At 45.5% G+C, this 11289-nt stretch overlaps 3 protein-coding genes across 3 annotated transcripts in view; all 3 read right to left on the bottom strand.

The window, feature by feature from the left end:
* Positions 1–1543: 1543 nt before the first annotated feature.
* On the bottom strand, positions 1544–3888 carry C922_02532 (hypothetical protein; the record flags this gene model as incomplete). Its single annotated transcript, XM_008818131.1, has 7 exons — positions 1544–1599; positions 1767–1854; positions 1972–2061; positions 2195–2298; positions 2460–2546; positions 2700–2825; positions 2967–3888. The coding sequence occupies 7 exons, from the start codon at positions 3886–3888 to the stop codon at positions 1544–1546; spliced, it is 1473 nt and encodes a 490-aa protein (XP_008816353.1).
* A 1882-nt stretch (positions 3889–5770) lies between these two features.
* C922_02531 (hypothetical protein) lies at positions 5771–8353 on the bottom strand (the record flags this gene model as incomplete). Its single annotated transcript, XM_008818130.1, has 1 exon — positions 5771–8353. One exon carries the CDS (start codon positions 8351–8353, stop codon positions 5771–5773), a length of 2583 nt encoding a protein of 860 aa, XP_008816352.1.
* Positions 8354–10839: 2486 nt separating this feature from the next.
* C922_02530 (hypothetical protein) overlaps positions 10840–11289 on the bottom strand; it is a gene marked incomplete at both ends in the record, with an annotated part of 1791 nt that continues 1341 nt past the window's right edge. The window contains one exon of the mRNA XM_008818129.1: positions 10840–11022. Within this exon, the coding sequence (XP_008816351.1) occupies positions 10840–11022 (183 nt within the window). The remainder of the gene's footprint in view (positions 11023–11289) is intronic.

Genomic DNA, 11289 nt, shown 5'->3' with positions numbered 1-11289 from the left:
GAAAAAAAAAAAGAATTCACCTTTTAAAAGTGTCAAATTCGTAAAAAAAAAATGAGGGGGGAGAAGGTTACCGCTTCTATACTCGACTTCCCTTGAATCAAAGGGAAAGGACACACACGAAGTAGATATATGTATGCATGGACATATATACATACGCATACATATATGTATAACACATACCCGCGTTAAGCAGTGCGGGGTCGTTCCCAACTGCGCTCATTCAATCCCTACGTGAGCACGTCCATTCGCTCGCCCAGCAATCAATGGGTGCGCATTCCACGCTGAGTGGTACGAGAAAAAAAAAACCCAACTCATGTAAGTCCGAACCCATGATGGGGAAACAAATGCACACGTGAGTTCACAGATACTGGCACCTCTCCTTGCCCCACCATAAGCTGCATGTGCATTTCGCACCAGGTCGATTCGCCAAATAGGCTAACCGCGTAAGCCGCGACACACACGAACAAACCGCGACTAGCTAACCGCTGCGGACTAATCGCCGCCCAGTACCACTGCCCACCAACGCATGCACACAAAAAAATAGGAAAAAATAAAAAGCATCAAATAACTTAAAGTGGCGAAATTCAAAAGGCCGAAGGAAAGAAATATGTATTAATTCGATTCGCAATTAACAACGACATCTTTTAAAGACATGAGTGTAATTTGGGTGAATGGAGGGGAAGGAAGGAGGGATAGAGACCCCAGGGGTTAAAATGGACAATCCTTTACTTTAATTCTTCAAGGGTACGAAAAAAATAAAAATATAAGGACAGGAACAATTCTGTCCATGGCACAGTTATGTATATAAGCGCATACACGAATAAAGGCATACGCGCATAAACATGTGCACCATGCTACATACACGTGTGAGTGAATCAAGGGGTGGGGGCCCATACACAAGGAGGTGTGCTTCTCCACGTTGATTCTGATGTGTTGAAGTGTGCGCCTACGGATGCTCATGAGTGCAGGGGAACACGAAAATGAAAATACGCACGCGACATCACACGGCTGAGGGGTTAAGTGTGCTTGGCGACTGACAGCGACGGTGCGCATTCCTGTCGGCCCGTGGGGGATAACACAAACAGGAATACGTAACGATAAGCGTGTAAATACAAAGGCATACGTGTCTACCTATACGGGAGTTCACGTCTACATATTTGGGAACGCATACCTACATTGGCACATACACACCATGGTCACTAGTGCACCGAGTTACACACAAGAGGGGGCCATGGCAGGGAGCTAAAAACTACATCCACGGGGCTGTCCGGAAGGAAACTTTGCCTTCTTGATAGCCGGCTTCAATCACATGCACTTTCGGCGCTTTTTCCAGTGTCCAGGCCGCTCGCACCGACACACGAAGGTATAGGAACCGACACACGAAGGTATAGGAACCGACACACGAAGGTATAGGAACCGACACACGAAGGTATGCGCACAGACACACGAAGGTATGCGCACAGACACACGAAGGTATACGCACATGCACACGAAAACATAGACATATGCACAGATACACACGTAAGCTTCCGCAAGCCACACTTTATTCTACAAACATCTTTATTTTCTGGTTGTTCAGCATGCCACCATCATAACGGCCTTAAGGGGGAAAAAAAGGGGCAATTTCAAAGGGTGAACTCCACACGAGCATTGTACGGACCGCACACACGATTTGCGTGCAACTGGTAGACACTCATACACTCTCACGAACGAGCGGCTCAACTTCCTTCGTGCTCTCACTCCCCTCAAATGGCTTTCTTCCGCACAGTCGTTCTTTCTTAATTTATTACTAGCTGCGAAGGAGGCTGATTCGAAATCCGGAAAGGTTAAGCATGCGCAGCCTGAGTGCTCGCCCTGCAGGGAGAGAGAGAAAAAAAAAAAAGTTTATGCAAAGCCAGCTAGCCAATTTGTCACTTTCACAAAAAAAAAAAAATGTTGTAGCCATTTTGTGAGGGCTCAAAATGTTCCTACCGTGCTGGTCAGCATAATGTCTGCTCGAAGAATATTCCCCATGAACCTGAAGGTTTCCAAAATTTCCCCGGAACTTAGGTTTTTCGGGATCTGCGGTGCGGGTAAAATAAGGGGATGCGTGTGTCCGAGTGGGCATACGTTCACACGTAAACTACATGGGCATACAGAAATATGCACCCATGGGCGGTAAGGAGGTCTATATGCACACAACGCAAAAACTCACATTCGTGACGATTATGTTGTGCGGCTTGCTGTCAAAGGACTGGTTGGACATTCTGGCCATTTTGTCCCTGTACTTGAACTTCATTTTTTCTGAACCTTGGTCATCTAAAGGGGGAGAAACAAAGGTAACGTAATGGCAAAGAAGGTACAAACGTCAAGGATAAACATGACGACTCGATCAGCTATCAATCGCTGGGCTACGCCCTAGGCAGGTGCACTGTATTGGCACAATTTTAATGCACGCTGCGGAAAGAAAAATTTATTACACATGGGGTACTTCATATTCGCTAAGCTGTTATCATATGGGACATTGGACATGGACGCGCCCATGGTGCCTCCCCACATATTGATGTCTGCGTGACAGAGAGAGAAAAAAAAAAATGAGCACCGTGATGATGGTACACTTCTTTCAAACATTGCCCATTTTAGTTGCTAAAAAAAAAAAAAAAAAAAAAAAAAAGGGGTCTCGTTCGAATGATTGGTGTGTTATCCAGTCGCTGCATTACTTGGATCACTGCCATACGACCTGGGCTCATAATATTTGGGCATATTGTTATCTTCAATGGAGTTAGGATAACTCGCGTACATTAGCTTATCATCGCCATAATCGTTTGTGGGAACCTTGGATAGAGCTGCGAAACGGGACAAAAGGCGAGAAAGTACGAGTCAGTAGAAGTTCGCCAACTTAGCGTGGTAACACAGGTATATGCAAAAGCATGCACGGCTAGAAGCGCACCAACTTCACGCTGCGACAGGGCAGCCGCTCCTCGTACCCGCTTCTCCCGGGGGCTTGTATACATAATAATTTGGATTGGCAGAAAGAGACATATTTGCGTAATTCTTCTTCATGCTCGGATGGGGGCGTTTTTTTTTCGGGCTGCCACTATGATGGTGTTGCATTTGCATATAGGAATACTCCCCACTTTGGTGCATATAACTATTAGACATCAACATGTTCCTTTTTTCTACATGAATGCTCATAGCATTGCTGTTTTGGTGATAAGGGGCTGGTCTCAACGTAGGACCTGACACATAGGCGTCATTTTCCATTACGTTATTCACTTTATATTTTTTTTTGGACGTATTGCTATAGTACACGTTTGACTGAAAATTGGAATTCATGTTCATATTGCAATTAGACATGGAACTCAGATTGACGTTTTCCGTTTTTATGTTTATGTTTGGATTGTGTGAAACATTTCTGGGGTTCATAGGAGGTAAGAGTCCAGTGCCAGGGGGACCCATGCTCATACTGTGATGGTAACTGGATGGATTCATCATTTGATGATTTGGGGGGGGGATCGAGCCCGACATGGAATTCCCCATCCCGCCACCAGAGCCTCCAGGCATTGAGCATATGTTTAAGAATCCCATGTTGGAGTTGTTTCCGAATTTATAGCTGTCCTCCCCGCCTCTCATCATAGAAGGAGGTGGTGGAGGAGGAGGGGGGGGTGGAGGACAGATGGGCAATGAATTGGGGCTACTGGCAGGATTGCTCTTTTGCATTTTTTTGTAATTCCTTTGCCCATTCTTGGAAGATAGAGATGCCTTTTTTTTGGCTTTCCTCATAGAATTTTTCCTTTTGTTTTTCTTTGGATTTCCCGATTTTTTCTCATTTTTTGCTTCCCCCTTTTCTTCCTCGTTCGTGGCTTCCGCCTCCACTTTCTCGGGGGCCTCATCTTTCGGCGACTCCATTTTGTCTGGGGTCGCGCATAAGTACGTTCGTTCCTTCGTTCGTTCGTGCGGGGAGATTTATAAGTACGAATAGGTATATTATACGCTTGGAAGTGGGGGCGCGTCAATGGTCAACCGTCAACCACGCGTGGGTGGTTTAGGGTTCAATGTGGGAAGAGAAATTAACTAACGCGAGAACGTTCTGCTAAAAAGAGGAAGCTAAAGGAGAGGGAGCTACACAGCGAAAAGGTGTTTTAAAGAAACAAGCTGGCAAAGTAACACTGCTCTTCCGGTGGGGGAAAAAAAGAAAACTGTTAAACTTCACGCACGTATGTTCAATTGGTATATGTGCATTGGTATGTATATACTTCGTCAACGATCATTTGCTGCCTTGTACATTCTCTCAGTCGCGTTCTCGTATAAATGGGTTGGTAAAAATTAGTCCTTTTTGTGCGGGGAAGGAGCTGTGCTCAACAGGCACATATATATATCATCTTACATTCGTCTGCTATTCCGATAATCACGAAATGTACGCCTCGAATGCATGTGAATTTAGTGTGGGTTCGTCACTGCTCCCTTTTCTGCATGTTTTTTTTTTTTTTTTTCCATTTTAAATCCTCTCATCCTTGTGCGTATATATGTTCCGCTGCAAACGGCTAGGGAAAACATCGAAACGGAAAAATATATTATATATATATATGTACAAAGTGGAGTTAAATTTTTTCCGCACTTTTTTTTTTTCCTGCTTCTTCAAAGTGCCATTCTCAGCGGTGCCCCAAGAGCACGTGAACGTGCGTGCATGCAGGTATTCCCCCAAAAAAAAAATATAAAAAATGTAACAAAAATAGGGAATGATATAAATGTAAAACTTCTTCACATCGTCCGTCCAGCATTACCTCTGCGCGTGGTTTTATTTAAGGAATTTTTTTTTGCACAGAAAATTGGCACAACAAAGTGTCAACGCTTGGAAAAGTATAACCCATTGGGGTGTGAACAGGCGAGGGGGGCCATTGTGCTGTTCACCTCAGTTACATATCATTTCACGTCCTTGCACATGCATATGTGTATACTTATTTGTATACTTATGTGTATACATATCTGCATACATATGCGTGTTCCTCTACCCACGCCGCCTTCAAAGTGGAGGCCTTTATTGTAGGCGAAAAAAAAAAAAAAAAAAACCACGTTAAAACGTTTTGCAGAATGCGTATATGTACTCGAAGTGCCCATTGGGCACACATACCGCTTTAGGCGTGTGGGCAACAAGGGGAGACCATCGGGGTGGAGGAGGGACTCATTACAGAAAACGGAGAACTCAGGAGCATTTGTAAAAATGCATACATAGTTGTACCATTCGGGAAAGTAACTGAGGAGAAGTGGTTCCTCGTTTTCTACTTCGTTGACCGCTTGGCAGGGTGAACACTTCAAGAAGGAGAGCAGGAAACTGCCACGATGCATACCGTTCCGCGCCGTTCACATTATACATATGCACAGTTCCCTTTTAAGCCTTTTATGTGCCATTAACCGGCAAAATGCTTAGGCCCATATATGTGGCACAGAAGATAGATATGCACTGGGAGTTATGCTCATATGGACTTTTTTCTTTTCCCTTTTCCCCCCTCTTTGCCTTTACGTCTTTACCCATTTGTTGCTTGCGAAGTTAGCAAAGTAGTGTTCCGCATGCTGGAGCTACAACAGGCCTCCCCCCCCTTTCCACATTGCAAGAACTCGTTTGTGTTCCCTACAGATGGGGAAGTGCTTAAGGGGGTGGATGTAGGCATATTTTGTTTCGCTTTTATAGCCTGCATCTCGGAGTAGCATTGCTCGAACACGCTTCCACGTACATGTGTGCTCCTGCAACCACCCATAAGTCATTTCTGTACCTGCAAACGTATGTGTGTAGTTAACTGCCGCCCCGCCGATTCATCTCGTTAATATCCTCCTCCCGCTTTGTTTCACTCTCTGCCAACAGCAGTTTAGTGTCCATTAGTTCCTGCACAAGGGTTGCAATTTTTTCTTCGTACTTCTGCACGTCGCCCGAGGACAAATTGTGATATGATTCATTTCCATCATGTATTGCGCTCTCGTTCTTTGGTCCCCCGTGGGAAGGTGGAGAAAAAAGTGAAATGGTGTTTCCCCCGTTGAAGTGAGCCTGTTCAGTTGTGTTTGGATCCCCATGGCTACTCACCCCTCTGTGACCACAACGGACCAATGTACCGGTTAATTCTTTAATAACGAGTTGCACCTTTTGCATGTCCTCCACCAACTTGTCAATGGTGACTAACTCGTTTATGGTTTTATTTTCCTCACTTGAGATTTTTTTAATTTTCGAATGAATGCTTGCTGCCCCTTCGTTGCTGTGCACATCTGCGTGATCATCATGTGGTGGTGTTGCCCCTTCTCCACTTAAGGGTTTTTTAAAAAGGCAGCCCTGTTGCGATGAGAATTGTGCCCGCTGAACCCGATTGGGTAGTCCATTCGGTGCGAAGTCGCTGTGTAGATTTGTACCACGTGTGTTTATGCCTTCTCTTGTGACTCCTCTCCAGTTGCGATCTACCGTTTTGGAGAAGTCCCTACCGACGAGATCCAGAAGGTTCTCCATTTCACCTCCTATGGGACCTCTCCCATTTACCGAGACAAACAGAAAATTTCCTTCTTCTCGCATGGCGTAGGAGTGGGGGCATGCGACATGGGTGGGAGCTCCAATAGGAAACTGTATACTTGTGAAGTGTGTGCTCATTTGGTTAGTTCTTTCCATCCCGTTTTTCGCCATGTCATTGTAGTTTCTCCCCTCCCAGCAGGGGGGAAGCCCCTTTCTATACACCTCTTCCCTTGTTCTAGAAACGGTACAACCATCGTGTGGAAGACGCAATGGAGTGGCGTAACTTCCCAGGCGTTGGTAGTCGTCCCATTCGTGTGCCGATTGCGCACTGATGAGGAGTAAGTGCCGAAGTGCCATCATGGAGGGTTCCAAATGTTCATCTCGTTCATCACAGCGTTGCACTAGATTGTGTCCAAGTGTCCAGTTCATCTTTCTTAACTCCCCACATGTATGGTGAAAATTATTTTGGATTGGCGGCTCCTCGTTTGGCGGCTCCCCAGTTGGTGGCTCCCCAGTTGATGGCTTCTCAATTTGACCGTTTTTCTCTTCCATGACAAAGTGCATGTTGTAATTACTGGGATGGCTACTCTGACCATTTTGTTCTGCTTGTGGACGGCATTGTACTTGTCTCCCCGTAGAATTGATTCCGTTCTGATTGGGACGTTCCTTCATTTTGTTCACCCCATCGTATCGCCGCGTCGGCGTCTGGATCTGTGTACGCCTTGTTGTGTGCCCTCCCTCAGTCACCCCTTCCTCATCGCTTTGTCGCAAAATGGACCTGTTCATTCTTTGTATCATTTCTCCGTTTTTTATTGCCTTCTCCATATTTCGGATAACTGATTGTACTTCCAATGCTGGATGATTAGCTTCTTTTTTGTTTTTCCTTCTGTTTATTTTTCTTTGCAGATGGTATGTCTGCGTTTTTTCCTCGGTGCGCGGAGGGTTTCCACTCTCAGTAGCTCCTTTCTCCTCATTTGTGTGTGCCATTGGGACGCCCCTGATTGGTTTCTCTTGCATAGTAACACCGTTCGCTTTGGGCGCACCGGACCGATGGTGCCAGCGCCGGCCGTTCATGCGCGTCAACTTTTGTAGCGAACTATCTATGGACCTTTTTAAGGCACCAATGGAATTATCGCGCGAGGAAATGGGGCGATCATATTCCTCACCTTTTCCACTCCAGTTGTTTGCCCTCTCTGAGTTGGTAGTGTTGTCCTCCCACGTGTAAGCCCCATTAATTTCTTCGCTGAAGAAGCTATTCCCCGCCATGCTCCCACTGCCGCTTCCATTGCCGCCTCCATCACTATCATTCTCGCTAGCCTCGTTCGTCTCTCCGCTGGAGGTCCCCCCACCTGGCGGCAGCGAACAACTGCGAGTGGAGGGAAACTCCTCCCCACTGTCTACCGACGCTGCGGTGATGCCACGTGCCCCTCCCCCCATGTTGCCACAGCGTACCTTCAAGTGAGCCGTTCCGCAGTTGAGTTTATTTTTTAAAATGACAAAGGAGACTTTGTACAGCTGACTCGAGGTAGAGACAAATTGGCTGAAATCAATTTTAGTCTTTCCTATCACGAGTTTTTTATTTTCATAAATTTTGTAAAAGATGAAAAAATATATTTTTTTCTCAAATTCTTGTTTGTTTTTTTTACAATATAGGGTAAGGTCAACAACGAGTGGGTTTTTAAAATATGCTCGACCCTTCCATAGCTGTGCCTGTTCACTCGAAGTTATGACCCTCGAGTTTCTCGCCAAGTCATATTTCACTTGGGTGTTACTGTCGTTTTTTAATTCGATAAAATCCACCGAAACGTCGAATCTGTGTTTCTGCTCCTTTTGGCCAGCCCGCCAGAACAAGCTTTTAATTTTTCCCGATTTGTTTATCGTCATGGCAAAGCGGTTCTGTCTGCTCCTTTGTTTTCCTTTAAATCGTCACTTCGACCAACCGCTTAGCAGTTTTGTTTGGATTCAATTTGCTCTCTATGAATATACCATCATGAGCAGAGGCGGAAAAAAAAAAAAAAAAGAAAAAAATTCCACACCCTCGTGCAAAGATGATCCCATTTTATGTTCCCCATAGTGAATGAGAGGCGCCCCAAAAATATGTATCTTAATTAGGATGGTAAAATTGTTTGCAGATCGGTTGATGTTCTTTTTTAATTTTTTTTTTTTTTTTTTTATCATTTGGAGAGGAAAACACGGAGATGCGAGCAACATTTGGTAGCCACACCTTCAGCGCTTAAGAATTCGATTAGCTACCATCTTTTCGGAGTTTCAGTGTGGGGGGGAAATTGTAACGGGAGAGGGGAAGGGGCACTTAAAAATATCTGCATGCAGAGAAGCATATAGAAAAGGAGCCAAAATATACCTTCCGCTTAGCAGCTCCACGAAAATTTCCCCGTTTGGATTGATGACCACTTGGCTGGATGAAAAGAATTGTTCTGACCTGCGAAAGCAGTGAACACAAATGGTAGCTAGTTAACAGGGGAGGAGCAGCTATAGAAGGGAACTCTTTTTCCCACAATTTACTCTCCTAGCGTGAGACATCCCTTGTCCTGTAACCATGTGGTGCGTCCCTCTCCGTAGGGGACTCCTATATATAACTTCCCCTTTGGGTAAGTTCCTCAATGCATCCGTTTTTTTCTCCCCCACGGTGAAGGTAAAAATGTGCACTCCGTGTGTCGTATTTCATTTTTCCTGCACACCCCCAAGAGATGGGCCCCAATGGCTGCCATCGGGAAGGGCAAGCAGGTTCATCTGCCGTTCCGTTGGGACAAAAGAGAGAGTGATATTCTCTGACGTGATGTTCCCCGACGCGCTGTTCTTCCCTCTAACCATTCGGGGGACAAGGTGTCCTCGCTGGGATGATTCCTCTTTGCTGCCCCCGTCCAAGTCCACTAACATTACGCACCGTTAGCTATGTCCATTGGGGCTGTTAAAATGAGGCTCATTTTTACACATCTATACAACAGAAGGGGTGCAATGTGTGTTCTTAGTTTAAATTGGTGGCTTCCAAGTGGGAGAAGTAATATCACTGAGGCTGTTACGAGGAGTAAGGAGAGAATTAGCGCAGAAATGGGAGACGTCCTCATTTTTGCTCTTGAAGTGGGGTGGCGAATATAACCTATACGCCTCATTTGTTCAGAGCGGAGGTCCCCAAGATAAAAGGTCACCTATCTACCGCTTGTCCCATTTGGAAAAATTGGGAAGCATAACTGGTTGGGGAATATATACACAAGAGGAGGAGGGATTACAACGGAGAAGGGGTTCCGACGAAGAAGAGATTACAACAGAGGAGGGATTACAACACAGAAGGGATTACAGCGGAAAAGGGGTTACAACGGAGAGGGACTACCTTTTTTTATGTGCTCTGACAAGTGCCCCCCATGAAGAGGAAAACAATAAACGCGAAGGGGCAAACATGATATGAAATGGTGGAAAACGTCTGGAGTCATCTAACGTTCCAATCCTGGAAGCACCAATTTGGTTCAGAAATTTTGTGTGCAGAGATTTGCCCCTCTTCGATTTTATAGAATGGGGCATAAGATTAGGCCAAATGGGGGTACACCACAGGGGAGGCACACATAGCAGGGTCGTTAAAAGTGCTCATATATTTAAAGTCAAAATTGGCTTCTATTTTGAAAAAATCGCGTTTCTTTTTGTAAAAGTCCAGTTTCATTTTGCAAAAATGAGTCTAGGAAAATCGTCTTAACTGTGATTCCCCTCTTTTGGAGAGCCCACAATTTAAGTCTTTAATCAATGGAGTAAATCAGTGAGGGCGGGTTCCCCCTCAAAATGTGTCACGGCATGATTAATGGCACAGAAAATAAAAAAAAAAGATACAGAAAAACTGACATTAGTGTGATTCACAAGAAACGTACTATTTCCGCCGCGGTGGATATTTACCAGAGGGGGAGTGTCAGGAGCGAAACAGTGGCAGGACGCTGGCATGATATGTGTACATGATATCTCCACATGATGTGTGAGCATGGTTTGTGCGCATGGAGATATTCATATGCATGATGCGGAGGCGTTGTGATGGAGGAAAACAAGTGTATATTTTCTAATCGAAGGGAAATCCAATTTGATCTGTTTTTCAAAATTGTGGGGTAATTCGTTCCTTCGCACAGATGCGGAAGAATATGGCTCACTTTTTATGTTCCAATTTAACATCTCATCTGCGTCTGTACTGGCACAGAAGTGGATCCTCTCTGTGAGAGCGAATCGTGCGCAGCAGGACATGCACTTCACTATGCGTGTCTGGTGTCTGTGTTTGTGTGCGGGGGAGGGTGTCTGAAAAAAAGTTAATCAATTGGTCTACATCGAGTTGGGCCGCCTCCAAAAAATTCTCGGCAGCTATTCAGTTGTTCACCTGTTCATTGTTCGTTGGACTTTTTGGCATCCGTTTCCTCCTTCTTGGAATCTATTCCTTCCTTTTGTGCATCCTCCGTTCCGACTTCATGCGAAGTGGTAGCGACTTGTCCCTTCTGAGTAGACTCCGTTCCCGGCTGATTCGAAGTGGTAGCGACTTGTCCCTTCTGAGTAGACTCCGTTCCCGGCTGATGCGAGGTGGTAGAGACTTGTCCTTTCTGCGCACACTCGTTTCCTGGCTCATGCAAGGTGGTACCAACCTGTCCTTTCTGTGAAGACGGCGTTCCCGGCTCATGAGAAGTGGTAGCCACTTCTCCCTTCTGTGAAGACTCCGTTCCAGGCTCATGCGAAGTGGTATCCACTTCTCCCTTCTGTGAAGACTCCGTTCCCGGCTCATGCGAAGTGGTATCAACTTCTCCCTTCTGTGAAGACTCCGTTCCCGGCTCATGCGAAGT

Source organism: Plasmodium inui (assembly GCF_000524495.1).
Source record: "Plasmodium inui San Antonio 1 unplaced genomic scaffold supercont1.9, whole genome shotgun sequence".
In the NCBI taxonomy this organism is placed as follows: Eukaryota; Apicomplexa; class Aconoidasida; order Haemosporida; family Plasmodiidae; genus Plasmodium; species Plasmodium inui.
Note: the sequence above shows the minus strand (reverse complement) of the source record. Positions and strands in the feature narration are given on the sequence as shown.